The sequence below is a fragment of the Odocoileus virginianus genome, chromosome 17 (assembly GCF_023699985.2).
Source record: "Odocoileus virginianus isolate 20LAN1187 ecotype Illinois chromosome 17, Ovbor_1.2, whole genome shotgun sequence".
Taxonomy (NCBI): Eukaryota; Metazoa; Chordata; class Mammalia; order Artiodactyla; family Cervidae; genus Odocoileus; species Odocoileus virginianus.
The window spans coordinates 20,995,556-21,017,123 of record NC_069690.1 but is presented as its reverse complement, the minus strand read 5'-3'; the positions used below and the strand labels follow the sequence as shown (position 1 = coordinate 21,017,123).

Here is a 21,568-nt window from a genome sequence, read left to right as displayed (position 1 = left end):
GAAGAGGAGGAAAGGATGACTCTTCTCACTCAGGGACACACATTCCTTAACTCTGGGAGGAAAACCAGTAAGATCCAAGATAGAAAATGGAGCAATAAAAGCTTAAGAAGATATAGTTGTTTTTTTTTTTTTTATTCACTGCTGGGCCAATGGGAAGGTGAATTTGTATAAGCTTTCTTAAAGGCAATTTGAAAATATCTATCAAAAAATTCTGGCATTTTACATAGTTTTAGATCTCTGCAATTCCTTTATGGCAACTAATCTGAAGATAATAATTATGAATGCTCAGAAAACACACACCCACCCAAAGTTGTCCATTGCTGGACTATTTATAAATGTGAAAAATTGGAAATAGCCTAACACCCATCAAAAGTGAGATGATTACATACATGTCAGGGGCAACAGATGACAGTACTTAAGACGAAGCAATCTAGAGCTGCCAGTCATGCATGAGTCCTAACATTGTTTGTGCAACCAGCTAAATGCATGACTTGGGCAAGTGACCAAACTCTCTGAGCCTCAGTTTTCTCAGCCATAAAACTGGGACGATGATAACCTCTATTTCTATACAGTTAATGAAAGACAGTGTATGGTATGCTCTTACACAGTGCATGTATTACTTCCATGGTAAATGTTAACTACTGTTATAATTTTAACAGTAAATACTCTGTACTATGGAGTACTATGCAATCACTAAAAATACCACAGATTCAGATCAAATGGCCCAGAGAACTATTAAAACCTGCAAAATGAGAAAAAGAGGTTATATACTATGTAAAGCATAAGCTTGTTTATTTAAAAATAAATGCATAGGGTTTTCCTGGTGGCTCAGTGGTAAAGAATCCACTTGCCAATGCAGGAGACATGGGTTTGATCCCTGGTCTGGCAAGATCCTACATGCCACAGAGCAACTAAGCCCATGCATCCCAACTATTGAACCTGTGTTCTAGAGCCCAGGAACCTCAACTACTGAGCCCATAAACTGAATTACTGCCCTTGAGCCTGTGCTCCACCACAAGAGAAGCCACCACAATGAAAAGCCCTCACACTGTAAAGAAAGAAAAACCTGCATAGCAACGAAGACCCAGCACAGCCACAAATGAAGATAAGTAAAGAAAATATAGGCATAAAAAGAAAGACTGAAATATGTTTGTTCATTGGAATTATGCGTGGTTTAAATTTTCTTCTTTTTAAAAGTCTGTAATTTTCCATAATGAAGGTAATTTGCTTTGGTCATAATAAAAAACAATCTTTTATGAAGAAAGATGTGTCTTGATTATAGGTGGTAGATGGAAATGAGGATTGCTTAACCATGGAGTCCTGTGAGTCTCCTGAAACAGATCTACATTTTAATAACTGAGGGAAATGAGAACAGATTTGAGGATTGTTCTGGCTATTTTGAAATGTCTCTGGGGAACAGTAAGGCAGTCTCCTAAATGAGTACATGTTCACGATCTTGAAATCTAATAGAAACTACTTGCCAGACTGTAAGGAAATTTAATTTGTTTAGTTTCTTCTTTCTGGTCCCCACTCCCCTTAAAACTACCATTAATATGTTAAAAGCTGAATCTGTTTGATTCTGGACAGAGACTTAGATTCTTTCAACCTAGGGATGTGAGTAGCCCTAGGAAAAAGGACAAAGTGAGAAGGACCATGGGACCAATGGTTCCTTTTAAGGAAGCCACAGATTAAAAAAAAAAAAATCCTACTTGTAAGGCCATATTCAGGCATACTAATTCTTCTTCTTCTTTTTTTTTTTTAAGGAAACTTGAATTGCTTTCTTTAGCTTCCAATTTCTAGGAGGCTCAAGAATTACAATTATTCTGGACAACAAAAGGAAATAAGATTGTGCTCACTGACCCTTTTCTGCCATATTCATTTTGTAGGACTGCAATCTTATTGTTGCCCTTTCTGTTACACAACATGTACATATCAGGGGTTAAAAGCTACAATACATTCCATGACTGAGTACCACTTTCTGTGACTGAACAGGCAAAGAAATTACACTGAACATCAGCATCTGGCAGAGACATATGAATTCTTAAGAATTCACAGAAATTACATTTAAAAGACAGAACTCTTCACATGGTTTCCACCAAAGCACTCCAAACAACTTCCTTCTCAAGAATCAGGAGACTCGGTTTTATTTTTGGCATTACTGTTATAAAGCTCTATGGCCTTGGACATATTATGAAAAATAAAACCAAGTAACACACATGCCAGAATGATAATTCATTAATTTTCTGGAGAAACGTGCAGAGCAGGCTGCAATACTTGGCTTGGCTGCTCAGCCTGTTTTCTTCCCTGTAGGAAAGTCTGGTGTCTGACTGAGAAAAGCTGAAGAGCAGTATCTAACAGGATGCTTCTGAATGCTTGAGGAGCTCATAGTGGAGTGAGCATGGAAACACGCTCATGTGAACCCACCAGTACCGAGCACACACTGTCATCATTCTGTTTTTAGGCAAATTATTTAGGCTGATGTTTGCCTCAGTTCCCATGTGCCAAAAGACTAACTTACTCTGTAGGTGTGGTGTGTTACTGCACAGAGGAGAGACCTGAGTCTGAATCCTGGCTCTGTTGCATTTTAACTAAGAGATCTGAGGAGTTTCCATTCCCTTATCTGTGAAACTGAGAAGGAACTAACACAGGAACCTTATATATTTGTCAGAATTAAACGCAATAATGCCTTTGGGTGCTGATTCCTGGTAAAGCGCTCCGTAAATAGCAACTTACTAATCATCTCACGGAGCTCATCTGAGAAAATAACGCAATATGGGAGGGGAAAGCGGTCTGAAGGGTAATTTTGACATAACTTATCAATAACACTATCTCAAGGTTATACAGTTTCAGAGAAACCACTAAAGTTTACTTGTATTATGCTTCCTCCTTGTGGGTTTGGCCCGTTTAAAGCCGTTCCTGTGGATATTCTACCAAATTTGCCCCTCTGTGTTGTTCTCTCCTTCACCAGCAGCAGGTTCTTGCCCACAGCTGGGGAGTAAACAGCTAGATGTGGGCATTTCCTATTTCCAACTTCAATCTGCTCCAGGATGCTACTTGGTGAAGTAAGAATCCTGGCTATTAAGTACCACTGAGGATCATCACCTCATCCTCAACAGCACCTGGATGTGCCTGAAGGCTTCAAGGCTTCTATGATCCTGCCATTTCCAATAAAGATGCCCGAGTCTCCTACTGTCTGCCAGCTCTACCCAGCTAAATCTGGTCAATAAGAGTTACCACCTCTGTCTCACGTGGTCACCATTCTTTGCTGAAGTGAGTATCTATAAACTTTTGTTCTGTTCTTTCTGCTTTCTTTACCCTCAAAGTCATTCCAGGAGTACTACTGTTAAGCAAGTACTGCGCTGTGTCGGGAGATAAAAAAATGATTAAGACAGCACTCAAGTTGTTCACAGCTTAACAGGGGAGACAGAGATAGAAAAGTAATTGTACAGCAAAGTAGAGACTTAATATAAGTGCCATGGTGTCTTAAGGGAGAAGGATACTCTGGATGAGACAAAGAACGGTGAACCCGCAAGACACTCAAAATAGCCAAAACAAAATTGAAAAAGAACTAAGTTGGAAGACTCATACTTCCTGATTTCAGGACTTACTAGAAGTCTACAATCATCAGAACAGTGTGACCCTAGCGTGAGAACAGACACATAGATCAACGGAATAGAACTGAGAGTCCAAAAACAAACCCGCATACTCATGGTTAACTGATGGCATCACCAACTCAGTGGACACAAGTCTGAGCAAACTCCGGGAGAATGGTGAAGGACAGGGAAGCCTGGCGTGCCGCAGTCCATGGCATTGCAGAGTTGGATACGATTGGGTGACTGAACAGCAACAGCAACAACAAGCACCTCGGAATAAGGTTCACAACTTTCCCAGCCTTGCTCTGGGTAGAGTCTGGATCGAACTATTCAACTAGCAGCAAAAATGATGGAATCACAAAGAATAAACATTATCACAAAAGTTTTTAAAAAATCCTAGAAGAAACTACACAGAACAGAATGCAGGCATGAATCACAGGGTATTTGTTGAATCAGTCTGTGACCACTTGGCTTGTTTATATCTGGTCATTTTCATCACATGGATTTCATTTTGCTAGAACTCCAGAAGATTCAGACACAGAGGAATGGCCTCCCAGCTGCTGTGTTCCCACGTCTGTGGTTTTCCTGTGATATAAACAAAAGATTCTGGAGGTATGGTCTCTGTTAGTGTTTGCTGGTGTGGGTCTAGGGGAGAGATGGGTGGTGGGGGGAGTTTGAAGGAAACCCACCTAATGAAATGACAGCTCACATAAGCAACACCTGGAGTGTTAAAGCCCCTCCAACTGCTATTTTACTAAAAAGAAAAAAAAAAATTCACTCTTCCTTTGGTAAATGTAGAAATTCTTTCCCCAGCTGCCTTCCGACCTAAAGTGTGTGGCAGGCAGGAGAGGAGGCAGCTGGAGCAGATCATGCTCAGGATGTCGGAACGTTCACCAGCAGTGAGGGGATAATCAGAGCCTGCAGAATCAATCTTCAGAGTCACGTCTCTCTAAGAAAATGAGTGAGCCTCAGTTTGCCTGCTCCGAGTCTTCTGCTTGTAAACACTTGGATGCTGGAAATACACATTCACCTCTGATTGGTGAAAGGATCAGCCTTTTGAAAGGAAACTCTGTGACACTGGCTACTCAGGACTCCCCACAGAGCATCATAAAAAAAAAACAAAACCCCCGAAGCTTAAGTTTGGGTATTAACTGCTTTTTTTGTTAAATATTTACAACCTACTACAAAAGCAAATTCAGACTGAATGTCTCGCTTACAGAACCTTGTCACACAGCCGCTCCTGACCAGAGGGAGAGGGCTAACGCTTGCTGGCACCAGGCCAGTCTCCATCCTCTCAACGCTCTGGGAGGCAGAGCCCCCTGTTTCACATACCAATGAAGTAACCTGCGCCCAGAGAGGTTGTTATTTGCTCAACACGCCCAAAGAAAAAATGAGAAGAGTTAGGTTTGTCTGACTCCAAAGCCAGTGTTCCTTCCACTGTACTCTGCTACTGGCCAGTAGCAGAGTACAGGCCCCTGAGAAGTTCTTTCTGCAGAATTTATAAGAATGCTACCAAAGTCTATGACTCTAGAATAGGCACTGGCAACTTTTTTCTGTAAAGGGCCAGACTGTTAATATTTTAGGCTTTGCCAGCCATCTGGTCTCAGTGCAATTACTTAATTCTGCTGTTGTAGCAGAAAAGCAGCCACAGATAACATATGAATGAATGAGTGTGGCTGTGTGCCAATAAAACTTTATCTGGCAGTGAGCCAGATGTGGCTCACCAGTTGTAGTTTGCCAACCACTGCTCTGAAAGGCTCAAAGAGTGGACGGCTTTGTGTTATTTGGCTTAGAAATCAATGAAGGGACTTTCCTGGTGGTCCAGCCTTTAAGACTCCGACCTCCTAATGCAGAGGGCCTGGGTTTGATTCCTGGGCAGGGAACTAGAACCCATATGCCACAACTAAGGCCTGGTGCAGCCAAATAAATAAATGTTAAGGGGGGAAAAAAATCAATGAAGAACTGTTTATTTCCAACTTAATCAATCAACAAATATGAAGAGTCTTCTCGATTCTCTGTGGTCCATGCACTCGAGGTATTTACATTAGGAAGAAAAGACACAGGCACCTAAAAGCCAAAGAGCAACATGAGGCCACACATGGGAAATGCCAAGGGAGAGGCCTGGGGACTGAGGGTGGACGGACGGGTCACCATGATATTAGAAAACCAGAGGTGGGACTTCCCTGGTGGTCCAGTGGCTATGAATCTGCACTCCCAATGCAGGGGGCCCAGATTTGACCCTTGGTCAGGGAACTAGATCCCCCTGCTGCAACTAAAGATCCTGCCTGCTGCAAATGAGGCCCGCTGCAGGGAAATAAATAAATATCTGAAAAAAAGAAAAGAAAACCAGGGTCTGCAACCTGATCAAATAACCCTGCACAGTCACCAGAATTCAGAAAGAGTTGGAAAAACCTCTGAGTGGCAGGAATAAAGATGAGTTAGAAGTGACTGCCTTAAGCACACCACCACCAGGGCTTCCCTGGTGGCTTAGCTGGTAAAGAATCTGCCTGCAATGCAGGAGACCCAGGTTCAATCCCTGGGTGGGGAAGATGCCTTGAGGAAGGGAATGGTTACACACTCTAGGATTCTTGCCTGGAGAATTCCATGGACATAGGAGCCTGGTGGGCTACAGTCCACGGGGTCCAAAAGAGTCGGACACCACTGAGCAACCTTTCACTTTCACCCATTCTGGGGAGGCCACACAAAGGGTTTTCTGCACATGTCAGATGCTGACCAAAGGCAACCTCTCCTTCAGACTCAGGAAACATACCTGCTCCCTGTCTCATTCTCAAAGGACAAATAACTGACTTCAGGTGCAAGATCAATTGAGCACCTGTGGAAACTCTTGGAAGGGCTCCGTTCTCCTCCTGATTGGTGCTTTAAGCACCGGAGAGCCCGCAGGAGCTACAGGTGAGGACTGGGAGACCACTTGCACTCACTCTCGGATGTTCAGGAGGCAGCACTTCCTGAAAGCTTACCTTGCTCATGGCCGTAAGGGCAGGGTCGCAGGCAGCATCCAGGTCCTGAACCAACAGCTGAATGCTGCTGGAGATGACACTGCAAAACAAACACACCACTGTGGTCATGGCTTACAGAAGTGACTTGTGAATGACCCACCGACACAGCCCCCTGCCAGGGTTTTAGGCACCTGTGCAAAACCTAGCTTCACCATTTCATCAGAAAAACTCGAGTTTCTTTATTTCAAAAAGGAATGAATGACAAAGAGGAGCATCTTGGCTCCACCCTCCTTCTAGCTGTGTGTCTGGTCTCGCTCGGGTGTGTCCCCACTCGGTCAGGACACAAGATCCTGTGGCTCATCTCCCCTGCTGCTATGCCCAGAATCCCTCTTCACTCCTCCCAAAGTACACACTTTCCTAAAATGTTTAAATCAGACCTTGGAGGGAAAAAAGGTTGAGAGAAAGAGAGGAAATGACCTAAGAAGAGAATCTGGATTTTTCCTAAGTGGCCGATGAGAAAGCGGAAGCTTGTCCTTCCTCAATCTCACTTAAAGACCACGACAAAACCCTGCCAGGTGGCACCAGGGCAAGAACTGATTCCAAAGGCTTTCATCTGAACTCCTTGGACAGACATCCTCCCACCCCAAATACATCCGTGCCCTGCCCACTCCTCCACCTGCCTCCATGGCTAAAATCAGGTCGCTCACCCTTTACATCCCGAAACACTGCAGTTGAGGCTGGCCCTCTGTGGATTGAGGGGGGCAGACAGGAGGCCCTGGACCTGACCTTCCTGCAGGGATGGCTGAGGTGGGAAAGTTCTTCTTCCCTGTTATTCTAGATTGTTGTTGTTTAGTCACTAAATTGTGTCCAACTCTTTTGTGACCCCCATGGACTGTAGCCCGCTAGGCTCCTTTGTCCATGGGATTTTCCAGGCAAGAATACTGGAGTGAGTTGCCACTTCCTTCTCCAGGGGATCTTCCTGACCCAGGGATAGAACCCAAGTCTCCTGCACTGGCAGTCAGATTCTTTCACTGCTGAGTCACCAGAGAAGGCCATTATTATAGATACTGTAGCAATTAAAACCCCTGTAAGCTAAGAATGACTGCATGTGAGGAGGCAGGATGTGGGTCAGCTGCAGCAACTTCTCAGGCTCCTTAGTGGCTTGTGGAGAAGATAATCCTGATTCAACAGAAGGCTCTGGGAACCTCTCAGCTTCTGCAGTGACCTAAGCTGATGGCCTGAGACGCGCTGCTCTGGGCAGGGTAAGGGTAGAGTCTCAAGCAGGGACCTGCAAGTACGCACGTGCTGAACGTGTCCATTTCTCCAGTCAGATTGATTCGTTCAATCAGACTCACGTCGACCTTCTCCTTGAGTTTCTCTTCCAGCTGACAGAGAGAGAGAAACATGCTTAGTGGTTATCGGAAGGAGCACCGTAGTACGACTACTTCACACTTACCGAGTGTGATGATTCGGGTGCCATTCTGGGCACTTTCCACGTGTGGGCTCATCTAATTCTCACGGCCCTGTGAAGAAGACTCTACTATGATCCTCACTTGATAGACGAGAATGTGGAGGCGTGGCCTACCCAGCTCGGTGAGTGGGAGGGAGGGAACTGAATACCCTCCAGAACCTGTGCTCTCTGGCCCTGTGCTATACTTGGTTCTTATGACACATAAAAGTTTATTTCATCTTTCTTTCTTTATTTTTGGCTGTGCTGTGTCTTCATTGTTTTGCTCGGACGCTCTCTAGCTGCAGCGAGCAGTGGATGCTCTGTTGTGGTGCACAGGCTTCATTGCTGTGGCGTCTCCTGTTGCAGAGCACAGGCTCTAGGCACACGGGCTTCCGTAGTTGGGGCTCACAGGCTTAAGCTGCCCCTCGACATGTGGAATCTTCCCAGATCAGGGATGGAACCCGTGTCTCCTGCACTGGCAGGCAGACTCATTCACTGCACCATCGGAGAAGTCCTAATCAAATTTAGTTTTAAAAAGACCCCCATTTTTAGATTACTCCCTGCCCTGTGAATTGCAGGCTTACCCACTAACATTGGAAGCCTCCAGGGGTAGGTGGCAATAAAATTAAAAGTCTTCCCTGAGCGCTGGGATGGACCATTCCCCCACCTTATTAAAGTGTTGGGGATACTGAGGTAAACAAAAGAAACACGGTCTCTGCCTCCATCAGCCTACAGCCGAGGGAGGGAAGCTGGCTGAGCTCCCAGCCGTCTCGAAGAAAAATACAACTGACCAGGAACTGTAAATATCTCAAAACATCCCAGGAATCGCTTCACTGAGCAGCCTCAAACCCATTTATCACAGAAACTCTAAGAATAACGAATGTTTTGTCTTAAATTTAAAATATCTCTTAGGGGTGGGTAAATTAATGTAACTTTTTGGGAAGGCAATTTATTTAAAAAGCAAACATTTAAATATACACTCTCTTTCGGCCAGCAATTTTGCATCTAGAAAGATATTTCAATGACTGATGAGAACAAGGTACAGAGATGTACAGGAGTTCTTTGCAGTGGTCATGAATTCAACTGATATTTACTGACAGCCTATTCTGTGCCAGGATTCCCTGACGGCTCAGACGGTAAAGAAACTGCCTGCAATGCAGGAGATGCAGGTTCAAACCCTGGGTTGGAAAGACATCTTGGCGAAGGGGATGGCAACACACTCCAGTATTCTTGCCTGGAGAATTCCATGGACAGAGGAGCCTTGTGGGCTACACACAGTCCATGGGGTTGCAAAGATTCAGACACGACTGAGCAACTAATCTATTCTGTACCAGGCTCTGTCATGATGTAGTCTATGAACAAAAACAGGTAAGACCCTCTTCTCATAAAGCTCACACTCTAGTGTTGTTTATATTAGTGAAAAACTAGAAACAATCTGCACGTTTGTAAGACACTGAGGAGACAAATTATGGCACAGGCTCACAATGGCTTCAACCCGTCAGCTGCCTTTTCCCATTACATTGACAATAAAATCCAACTATTCCAACTTCTAATTATGATTTGGGTCCTCTCTAGCTCTCTGGCCCGCATCTTGCTCTCCCTACCCTTGCCTGCTCGGCTTTAATTATAGTGAACTCTTAAGGTTCTAGAACACACTAGGGTCTTCTCCTTCTCAGGGTCTTTACGCTTCCTGCTTCCTCTCCCTTTCCCTGCTCATCCCGCTAAGCCAGCTCCCTTGTTTTGCCACTCCCCAGTGCCCAGCCCTTCCAGGCAACCTCCTTCCAACACTCAGGTCTCCACTTCATTATCACCTCCTCTGGGAGGCCCTCCTTGACTACTCTACCTCAGTAGGCAATCTCTATTAGCACTGCAACACCCGTTTCTTTCCTAGAACTTCCCACACAACTGGGGTTACATCTTGCCTTACTTGTATTATCTGGCTCTTCTATTAGTCCTAAGTTCCATGGTAAGAAATCTGTCTACTCTGTTCACCACTGTGAATTAATACCAAATATGGTGCCTGGTGCCTGATAAGTGCTTCATAAAGAGCTCTTGAAGCAATGAATGGCACACTTATGCAGCTGTTAAGAGTAAATGTGTTACAAGTAATGAACTGATATTGACACATTATTGGCACTGTATTTTAAGCATTCTTTTTCAATTCTTTATTGCTTGGATTCTTGAGTCTCTCTGGTTTCTCCCTTCCATTTCTTCTTGCATCCCCCCAACTGCAACCCTCTGTGTTTTTTCTTAAGGAAACTGGGTTGCTTGCCTTGTAGCTTTTCTCATGGTATGATTTTACTGATTGTATCCACAAGGTACTAACTGGCAAGTTCTTCTGTGCCTTGTATTTCCTGTAAACTGTAGCTTGATCAGATACAGATTTATTTCTGGCTGTGCTGAGTCTTTGTTGCTGTGCAGGCTCTTCTCTAGCTGTGGGGCCCGGGCTTCTCACTACAGTGGCCTCTGCTGCTGTGGAGCCCGGGTTCTAGGGCACGCGGGCTCAGCAGTCGTCATTCCTGGGCTCTGGAGCACAGGCTCAATAGTTGTGGCACACAGGCTTAGGTGCTCCATGGCCTGAGGGATCTTTCTGGACCAGGGATTGAACCTGTGTCTCCTGCATTGACAGACGGATTCTTTATCACTGAACCACCAGGGACGCCCCAGATTTTTTTTTTTTTGAAAGAAAACCCCTTCATGGAAATTCCCTGGTGGTTAGAACTCGGAGCTTTTACTGCTGTGGCCTGGGTTCAATCCCTGGTCAGGGAACTAAGATCCCACAAGCCGCATGGCACAGTGAAAAATAAAAGACAGACAGAAAGAAAACTCCTTCATGATGATGCTGTGTACTTCCATCAAGAGATACCTGATGTTTGTTTTTCTCTTTTTGTAAAGTCAGCAACCACTGATGGTCAATGCCATATCCATTATTCCACTAAGGAGGTATAAAAGAATGCTATTCAAATTCTATTTTTTCTTCTTCATTTATTTGCTGAAAATCCTCTATAAAGATACACTACCCATTGTCAGTGATTTGGTTATCCTGAGCTACAAGTCAGAGAGGCAAAGCAGGATAAGAATTTTCCCTCTTTTTGCCAATATTCAATTCATACCAGTGACTTCTTAGTATCTTCCAAATGTGGTAACTGAATTAAAAAAAAAATCATTGTAACCAAATGGATTTAAACATATTTAATGTTTTCAATCCACTGTAGCTAACAGTCTCAGTGATACTTATATGTCTCATCTTTGACTAGCAGAGCTGGCTCCTGTAATCAGCTTCCTGGGGATGCCATAATAAATTACTACAAACTTGGTAGCTTAAAATAGGAAGGTATCCTCTCACAGAATCTGGAGGCCAAAAGCCCAAAGTCAAGGGGCTGGCAGGGCTGGTTCCTTCCGGGGGCTCTGAAGTAGCACTACCCATGTCTGTCCTCTCTCCTGGTGGTGGCTGGCAAACTTTGGTGTTCCCTGGTTGCATCCTTCCAGTCTCTGCCTCCCTCATGTGGGCATCTTCGTTGTGTCTTAGTGTGTTACATCTCCCTCTCCTTTCTCACGGGCTTCCCTCATAGCTCAGTTGGTAAAGAATTCGCCTGCAATGCAGGAGACCCTGGTTTGATCCCTGGGTCGGGAAGATCCCCTGGAGAAGGGATAGGCTACCCACTCCAGTATTCTTGGGCTTCCCTTGTGGCTCAGCTGGTAAAGAATTTTCCTGCAATGCAGGAGACCTGGGGTCGATCCCTGGGTTGGGAAGATGCCCTGGAAAAGGGAAAGGCTACCCACTCCAGTATTCTGGCCTGGAGAATTCCATGGACTGTATAGTCCATGGGGTCACAAAGAGTCGGATATGACTGAGCGACTTTCGCTTTTCACTTTCTCCTTTCTAAGGACACCAGTCATTGGATTTAGGGCTCACCCTAAATGTGAGACTATCTCATTTGAGATTCTGACTTAATTACATCTTCAAAGACTCTATTCCCAAATTAGGTCACATTTACAGGTACCAGGGCTTAGGACCTGGACATATCGTTTTGTACCATAAAACCCACTACCGCTCCTGAGTCCTTTTTAAATGACTCTCATAGTCTTGCTTTTTGTATGATCTGATGTTCCATGTTCATCTTGTACATTTCCTCAGACCTGGAATTAGTCATTTCTTTAGGAATGACTGGTTCCCCTCAATGAAAAATGGTATTGAGAGAGCACAATATAGGTGCCAAAAATGTATCTACTTTTACAATCAGTAAAAATAATTTTCTCTAACAAAAAACTGGCTATATCTATCGTGAGTTATCAGAATGGTCTCTGATCTACTAATACGTCTAGAACTTCTAAGGATCTCCTCTAAAAAAATAATGCAAACCATATTTAGGTGTTCTTTGTAGGACTACTCATAAAAGCAAAAACTGGAAATAGTATAAACAATTGTCAGGGATACTGTTAAATGATTTATGGTATAGCCCCTTATTGGACTATTAGGTAACCATAACAATGATGGCAAGAAAGACATCAGAGCAACAGGAGAAATGCTAACACTGTGATGTTAAAAACAACAAGAGGATATGAAAGTGAACTAAGTTAATTATAGAACATATGAAACTATGTTCATGGAAAAGCACAGAAAAAAAGGCTTCAAATTGCTAATATGATTATTTGAGGGTGATGGGATTGAGAGTCATTGATTATATAGTTCTTTTTGGTACCATGGTTATTTTACTATTAAAATACCCTATTTATATGTGTGTGTTTTTCTCTTTCTGCACACACACACACACAAAATAGTTAAAATCGTGTTTCTTCATCAAAGAACTCTGGGTCCTGCCTTGGAGGTCCTCATAGATACTGCCATCCTGCCCTGGAAGTTCTGACACTAAATGGGTGGCTGTCTCTGGCTCTAAGGCCAAAACTTCACAGGTTATTCCTGGCGTGACTCCGTGTGACCATGTCCCCAAGCAGGGCATACTACTGCCTCCGCCTCTGGCTGGCTTAACCTCAACTGTGAAGTTCTGGGGGGACCCTTCTCTGGCCTCCTGTATTCTTGCTCTGGCTCACAGGTGCTCCAAACTATAACTGTCTGAACCGTAAGTCATGGCTGCCTTCCTATGATCTAGGCATGCAGAAATAAGAAATCCCAAAAGGGAGGAAGAATGGAACCTTCCCTAGTTATTTTCTTTCTCTTGACCTTAAGTGAATTCCAGAGCCAATGTGGAAAGGAACTTCTAATCCCATGTTGAAGGCTGAATGGAAAATTCTTCTGGGTCTTCCTTCTGCTAATGGGAGCTCCAGCAGGGGCATCACCCTTTCCTGCTTCCCGGTTCCTGAACGTCAGCATCCAAACAATGGTTATTTGTTTCGGCAGAATAGAGAATGCTCTATAAATTTCAGGAGACACATAAAAGCACAGAGGGTTTTTGCTGAGCCTGGTAACCCTCCTGAGAACAAAACCACTGGTTGTGACTCAGCACCACCAAGTCTGGGGCCTAGCACCACTATGCTTATTACTGCTTTTCACATGGAGACAAGGCTACTGACCTACTTTCAAGAGGGCACATCATGCCCTCTGAGTGGCTTACACAGCTCCAGGGAGGAGGCTGGTCAGTCTCGCCCAGGCTCCCTTTAACATGGTCCTTCTGTGCAGTAGCTGCTGGGGCTGTCTTCTGGCTGGACCTCAAGTTGTTCCCTGGGGGAGGCCAGTGGGTCTGCCCGAGGTTGTGTGGTCTTCTACCTGAGCTCGGTGCCCCAGACAGCTCAGGAAGAGAAGGGGGCATGTGGGTGGCTCACCTGCTGGGTGGTGGCCAGGCAGTACTCTGCGGTGCTCAGGATGCTGCAGATGAGGCAGAGCTCCTCCAGGGTGAACTTGGCCGCCTCGGAGCCTTCCTTTTCCTTGAGCAGGCTGCTGATGGTCAGCCCGCCGCTGCTGCTTGTGGTTCTGAGGAAAAGCAACAGGAACTAGTCAGGCCGGGACTTCTCCCTGGCTTCCTGACCTGGAAACAGCACATCTTAAGAAAAAGAAAAGGGGGAAGGAAAGGCTGGACATGGCCCAAACAAATCCACACACAATGAGGCCCTTCCGAGTGACCTGACCTTGACGGTCATCTGTTTAAATTCTCTGATCATCAGAAATAGGAAGAGACAATCCCAACAGTGAGCCAGCTGTCGGTCACATTAACTATGATGACGCCCAGGCTCCTGAGCAGCTTCTCTGCTTAGCCTGGACTTTCCTGGTCTGCACAGCTCATTCAGGATCACCCAGAGCACAAGAGCTGGCTCCCCAACTGTTTTTCTCAGTTAAGAAAATTCTGCCTGGGAATCTGTGCTTGTGGAGGGGTTCAAGAGCAAAGGTTAATACATGGTTCCTGGCCAAAGTCCTGACTGCCTCAAGAAACACAAAAGCATCTCATCTCTTCCTATTGATCTAATCATGTGATCACAATATAGGAAAATGTAGTTTTTAAAATAACTTCCTATAGTTATAAAATTTAAACTGTGAGATTCTGCTTTTTTTTTTTTTCTGGCCATACTGTGTGGCATGCAGGATGTCTTAGTTCCCTGACCAGGGGTCAAGGTCAAACCTGCACCCCTTGCAGTAGAAGTGCATGATCTTAACTCCTGGACCACCAGACAAGTCCAAGATTCCACTTTTAGAAAGACAGAATTCAATGACACTTATCTTAAAAAAAAAAGGAGAGATTCTTTTCCTTCAAAAACCAAAAAAATCCTAAACTTGCCAGTCTTATTGGTAATTAAAGATTTGAAGACATCTTAATTTTTAGTACCTATAAAGGTAAAAGGACATGGCCCTCTCTTCCACTATGGGTTAGGAGCAAACTATATAATCATTTTGGAAGTATATTTCAGGGGCTTAGAAAAAAATCTTTAGACTATTTGACCCAGTAGTTCTACCTCTATTCAAGGACGCTTTTCTGAGTGTCATTTGAAATACCAAAATAGTGAACCCAATGTAAATGGTTAATTAAGAGAATGGTCAATAAAAAAAAAAATCTCAGAAGTTAGCTTGGGGTCTTCTGTATGTGGGAACATCATGGCATCATGATGTTCATGATGTTAAGAAAGTGTCTTGACTGGAACTTCCCTGGTGGTCCAGTGGCTAAGATCCTGCACTTTCAAGGCAGGGGGCCCAGATTCATTACCTGGTCAGGGAACTAGATTCTGCAGGCTGCAACTAAGAACCGGGCTGCAGTCAAGTAAATTAAAAAAAAAAAACCACAACAAAAAGTGCCTGGATGAATATTTTTACTGTGCTAACTGTTTTCTGCTCTTCTCTTCCGTGTGGAAGACTGACCTCTGAAGACTTATCTTCCAGGCTTCCCCAGCCCTCTGGTCTTCTGTTAGTTTCTGCCAACAGCCATGTCCGCAGCAAGTCAGAGAGGCTGAGCAGACAGGAGTCTGAGTGACAACGAGCCCTCCTGCTCCTTCTGCTTCAGCATGGTCCTGGCAGTGACCCCCTCTGACCACAGTTCCATGGGGCAGCCCTTTGTCCACAGCCCCAGTTCTCAGATGAATTCTAAGGTAGTAACAATTACCCACTAGTGTTTGGATGCTTCAGAGTCCTCCATTGGTTCCTTTCACCTGCCCCTGTTTTTCTAAACAGTCTCTTCACTAACAATGCCACAGCCATGTACCATGTTTCCTGCTGTGACACTGACTAATACACATGGGAAAATGCACACAGCATGATGTTAAGTGAAAGCAGCAGGGCACAAACCTAACTATAAGCACAGCAGTCCCAATTCTGTCAAATAAATAAACAAAAGCACACAGTTACACACATGACATATATAGAGAGAGAACAGAAAAATGTATACTGAGAAGTTCAATTTGTCTTCTCTGGGTGGTGGTTTTTTTTTAATCTTCATCTTTGTGCTCTTCTGTGTTTTCTAAACTATAATAAACTTACATTATTTTGAAAATCAGGATACCAGTTATTAAAAATTTAAAAACAATGTTAATCATATTCGAAGAAATCTCCATTGGTGAAACATTACCTGTTACCTTAAATTTCTTCCAGAGCCTATAGATTTTCTTTCCTCCTAATAATGTAAAACTCCTATATATGACACATTTTAGTGACCAGGACAGAAGCTCATTCCAGAACTGGCTGAATTTAGCTATGGGGAAGATTTATAACTACTAAATTCTGAAGCATTGCTTTAGACCATATTCTAATAGGAACTACTATATATCCTAAGTATCTCTAAAATTCTAGTTGAATGATCCATTTTATTTCAAGTGATAAGAATGGGTCCCTGTCCCTCTCCTCCTCTCTGTGGCAGTTTCATATTTGCTAAGATGAATTTGCTCATTAAACATTTTGTTGTATTTTACTTTAAAAAAAAAGAAAGAAAGAAAGGAATATGGGCTTCCCAGGTGGCACTAGTGGTAAAGAATCTGCCTGTCAATGTAGGAGACTCCAGAGACATGAGTTTGATCCCAGGTCAGGAAGATCCCCTGGAGGAAGAAATGGCAACCCACTCCAGTGTCCTTGCCTGGGAAATTCCATGAACAGGAGACTGGGGTCTTGCCTGGGAAACCCCACACACAGTCCATGAGGTCTCAAAGATCGGACACGACTCAGCAACTGACACATAATAAAAAATATAACGATGTTTTAGTGCTCCAGAATAATACGTCAAGTCACTATAATTAGGAGCTCTGCTATACAATGACCTCCCCCCAAATCCCCCAACACCTTTAAACATTGGGCTCCATCCAAGACAGCAAGATGTCATAAGAGAGACTCTGGCCTGAATGAGCCTGCCCTTACTGTTCGAAAGTCATCTCTACCATAATCCCACTTTTTTTTTTTTTGCCAAGTACCTATCCCTGAATCACTGAATCCACATGAACTAAATCCATCTATAATGGGAGTGACACTCTGTGGAGTCCACCGTGCTAGGATGTGACCTATGCTGGTGACCAGAGAGCATATTTCCTGTGACGGTCCTGATCGGTTAGGGGATCCCATTTGAGAGGAAACCATCTCAGACCATTAGAAACTCCATCAGGGGATTTTCCTGATATTCTTAGCAGTTCAGTAAACAACTTCAGAATGGATTTCCTCAAAGATTTCCATATTTAGGTATATTCAGAAGCTTACTTTACCACTCACACCAGGAAGAATGGGAACTCACTTGGGCAGGTTGCCAGAGAGGATTTTCCAGGCATATTCACGGAGATACTTCTGGAAAATAGTGGTCAGGGCGATCATGGGCTCGCCGGTACTGAGCTGCGAGCACTGCACCATGCACTTCTTGTAGTAGACGAAGAGGTCAGCGCAGCTGGGGAGCACGGCACCTCCCTCGTCCGTGTTGGGCTTAGGTGGGCCCTGGGCCTTGAAATCGGCCACAAACCGATCTATCAGCTCTCCAAGGTTTCTAGCAGGAAGAAAACGTGAAATGTCATTTTAGTTCAATGAGGAGAAAGCAGTTGTGCTTGACTGCCACCAGGAAATCATTCCTCATGCCTGTTACATTGAAAACTGGACCCATTTTAGTAAGTCAAAGACAAATATTATATGATATCACTTGTATTCAGAAATGAATCTGTTCACAAAAACAGAAACAGACTCACAAACAGAAAACAAATGTACGATTATCAAAGGGGAAAAAGGGGGTGGGGATAAATTAGGAGCATGGGAATAACACATACACTACTGTATATAAAATAGACAATTAGCAAGGATTTACTGTATAACACAGGGAACAACATTCCATATCTTATAATAACCTATATAGTTGAATCACTTCGTTGTACACCTGAAATTAACACAATAATGTGAATCAACTATACCTCAAGAAAAAACAATTAATTTAAAACACTAAAAAAATTGGACCCATCTTTATCAGTATCATCAACCAACACCCCCCCCCCCCCAAATAATAACATCGATGACAAAATTTGGCATTTGTCTGCTGCTTTACACTTTTCAAGGCATTCCATGGTCACATTTGATCCCAAACCCCTGGAGGAAAGACAAGGTATTACTGGACCCTCTAAGAGATGACAAAATGAAGGCCTAGAAAGTTGGTCACACAATTTAGTGGCAAAGCTGAGCCTAGAATCTACTGTTTAGCTGTGTGCCCTGGTCCTAGTACCATATTAGTACCAGCTTCTCTTGCCAGAAATGAAAACCCTACATCATGACAGTCATCATTTTCTGAACACTTATGATGCACAGCTCTTTGTAAGCATCACTTCATTGAACTTCACTTGATCATCACAAATAACCTTATGACCTAGGGACTAACACTAACCTCCCTGTTATATAGCGAGGAACAGAAAAGGACCTTGTCCAGAGTCATACAGCCAGACAGTGGGGGAGCCAGGATTAAAAGCCAGGCAGCCTGCCCCCAAACCTCATGCTTCTTACGCACCCTACCCTGTGCGTACACGCATCGCTTCAGTCGTGTCTGATTCTTGGTGAGCCTACAGCCTGCAGCCCGCCAGGCTCCTCTGTCCATGGGATGCCCCAGGCGAGAGTACTGGAGTGGGCTGCCATGCCCTCAGGGGATCTTTCCTACCCAGGGATGGAACCCATGTTTCACATCTCCTACACTGGCAGGCAGGTTCTTTACCACTACTGCTGCCTGGGAAGCCCTCCACTCTACCCGACTACTCCTCAAACACAAAAGGTATAATGTCACCAAATACTTAGACATCATTAACCTAAAGGTGGGCTTCCCAGGTAGCTCAATGATAAAGAATCCACCGGCCAAGCAGGAGATGTGGGTTTGATCCCTGATCCGGGAAGTTCCCCTGGAGAAGGAAATGGCCACCCATTCCAGTATTCTTGCCTGGGAAATCCCATGGACAAAGGACTGTGGCAGGCTACAGTCCAGGGGGTTGTAAAGAGTCAGATACAATTTAGCAACTGAAAAATAACAATAACCTAAAGGTTTCCAGCAGATAGATACCTAAACAAAGAGGAACTGTAATGGAATATTCTTTACAAAAAAATGCTTTCTCTCTCCTTTAATGAAGTTTATTCTTACAACTTCTGGAATTAAAGGCGCAAGAATTTCTGAGAGGAGAGAAACTATTGAGCAGCTCCAGGCCTGCCCCAGGTCACGGTGGTGATGATGGTGTTAATTTTCGCCCACTTCCCATTTGAACGTCACTGAGTTTGCCTCAGTCACGTTGAGTCATCACTGTCGCATCCCACAGGGCTGTATTAATCGGTCCCTGCACAGTTGTGCTGTATGAAACATGGGGAAGGGGAGGGTGTTCCCACCCGCCCTGACATTCTGCATCTTTTTAGGTTACTGTCTGAGGTTACAGGAATCCAGCTGTGCTTTCTACATGTATTTATATAACCGTCAGGAAGAAAAAGACAAGAACCACACGCAGTATCAATTAGCACGAACAGGAGAAGATTGACACTTTACCCAAGAGCTTTTGTTACTAAGAGTTTATGACATCTAGATACAGTCACTCTGCCCTCAAAGGACTTCAGGCCTAGCCTGGTGCACTGTGACGGTGGTGATGGTCAGCAAGCCATCACCTTGGAGCTTGACCTTGGAAAGCTCCAGGGTGACCATCCCCCTTCCTCACACCCTCTTCCTGCCTCACCTTTCCATTTAATCTCCCACTTCTCCTCCACTGGGTCCCCACACTTCAGCTGGACTCCCCTCAGCTGCCCCCTCAGCTCCATCTCCAGCCCCTAACTCTGTGCCCTTGCCTGGATGACTTCCTTGGTGCCTCTCCCATGGCCATCTGTCCGCTGCCCTCCTAGCTCAGCTCAGGGGGCACCCAGACAACCCCTACTCACGCCCATCCTCTATATAATTGCAATTCTGGCATCTGTAATGCTGACACTTTTTTTTTTTAATACACCACTATACAGTGTGAAGATGTCACTTATCCTGGAAACATGCTGACCTTCTCCCACCCTGAGCCTGCGGTGGGCAATGCTCATCAGGAATGGCTGTCTTTCTCACTGATCTCCGGGGTAAATTCAGATCCTTCCTGAGACAGTCCCTTCTTATAAAGTGATATTGGTACAAAAGGTGAAAGCTGCTTGCTCTCCAGTGGTAGAATATTCTTCTCTGTGTCACGCATGTTATCGTAAGATTCTTGAGAGCAGGGATAAGGTCTCTGTTACTTCTGCTCCCCCTTCATGCTTATGCGTGAAACTAATCTCCAAATTATGTTGGTGCCCAACCTCCACATCTTGTCCCTAAAGGGTGGGAATGGAAGGGCGAGCTGGGGGTAGGGCTGGTGCACAGAGGAGAGCTCAGAACAGCAGGCAAGGCTTCCACTAGAGTCCTTCTATGAGAGACTCTAACCTCTGGATCCACGGTGCCTACCAAAACAGGGGCCAGAGCTCTGAACCATTTTTACTTGACCCTCTCATCTAATTCCCCTGGAAGCTGAAGCCAGGATACTTCGTCATCTACCTCCTATTTCACAGTCAAGCTGATGAGTAAGACTGTGAATCAATTACGATCATAGAACAGAGACAAAAATTTCCTCATAAACAAAGCTCTAACAATCTTCCACATTTTGCGAAATGTTCACTGGGTTACTTTGGACACTGTTCTCTGGTATGAATGAGAAATAAACCAGTCAGAGTATCCCACCCCTCTCTTTCACCTAGCACTCTTCATCAGCGTGCTGCTATGCCACACGAGACACTGGAAAACGAGCAATCAAGCAGCTTCACAGAAAAGAAGAGGAGAGTCACCTGGATGGGAAGGGCAAGGTGCATGAGCTGGCACAGAGGGTCCAAACCAATCAAAACTGGACGGAGAACTTAGTATGTGCAAAGTGCTGTGGGCTGTAAGTATCAGATAAAAATGAATTCACCTAAAAAAAAAATGCTACCATTTCTTTCAGACACCAAATGCTACCCTGAGTTTTGGCATGATCTTGTAGGAAGAGCTACTGGAGAAAGGGACATGGTGCATGCTGACCTGTTGAACGGAATTGTAGACTTGCCCTTTATGCCCTAAACCAATTACAATCAAATAAACGTTTATAAAGGGTTAAGTCCTGCTCATGGTGCTGTGAGGATAAAGACACAGTATCCTATTAGGGGAGACAGGACCTTCATGCTTATGATCTTAAGATCTCAAGATGGCAATAAATTGCTAGTTTTGCAGTATAGACACTACAAACAATTTGTTTTAGACAAAGAAAATATGAGAGGAAACTAGACAGAAAATTTCACAGCAGATTCAAACAAAAGAATAAAGGCCTAGAGTCAGAAGTACAAAGGACTTCTCTGGTGGTCCAGTAGCTAAGACTCCATGCTCCCAGTGCAGGAGGCCTGGGTTCGATTCTAGTACACAACGCAAAAAAAAAATTTCTTAAAAAAAAAGTACAGAATATGACATGAGAGGGAGAGGACAGGAAAAAGGAGAGGGCTGGCTGAGGTAGAAGATATCTGCAGTTAGGTTCATACACATCTGAATTCCCACAGCAAACTAGTGTCATGCCTTTTACCCCTCCATGCTGTGTTCCAAAATGGTTTTTTGGTCTCTCTCTTACCCTAGGCTGTAAGCCTATAAACTAGGTATCTTGCTGCATGCATTATAAATACAACCTCA

The 21,568-nt window shown here is 44.3% G+C and overlaps 1 protein-coding gene and 1 non-coding gene across 3 annotated transcripts in view; one reads left to right on the top strand and one right to left on the bottom strand.

The window, feature by feature from the left end:
- Positions 1-21,568, bottom strand: part of VPS53 (VPS53 subunit of GARP complex) — a 123,463-nt gene that overhangs the window by 27,022 nt on the left and 74,873 nt on the right. For both annotated transcript variants that reach the window (XM_020915440.2, XM_070478814.1), the window contains 4 exons: positions 17,153-17,395; positions 13,782-13,929; positions 7,853-7,935; positions 6,572-6,650 (listed from right to left, as the gene is read on the bottom strand). In XM_020915440.2, the coding sequence (XP_020771099.1) occupies positions 6,572-6,650; positions 7,853-7,935; positions 13,782-13,929; positions 17,153-17,395 (553 nt within the window). The remainder of the gene's footprint in view (positions 1-6,571; positions 6,651-7,852; positions 7,936-13,781; positions 13,930-17,152; positions 17,396-21,568) is intronic.
- Positions 6,070-6,141, top strand: TRNAC-GCA (transfer RNA cysteine (anticodon GCA)). Its single transcript has one exon. It is a non-coding gene; the product is annotated as a tRNA-Cys (tRNA).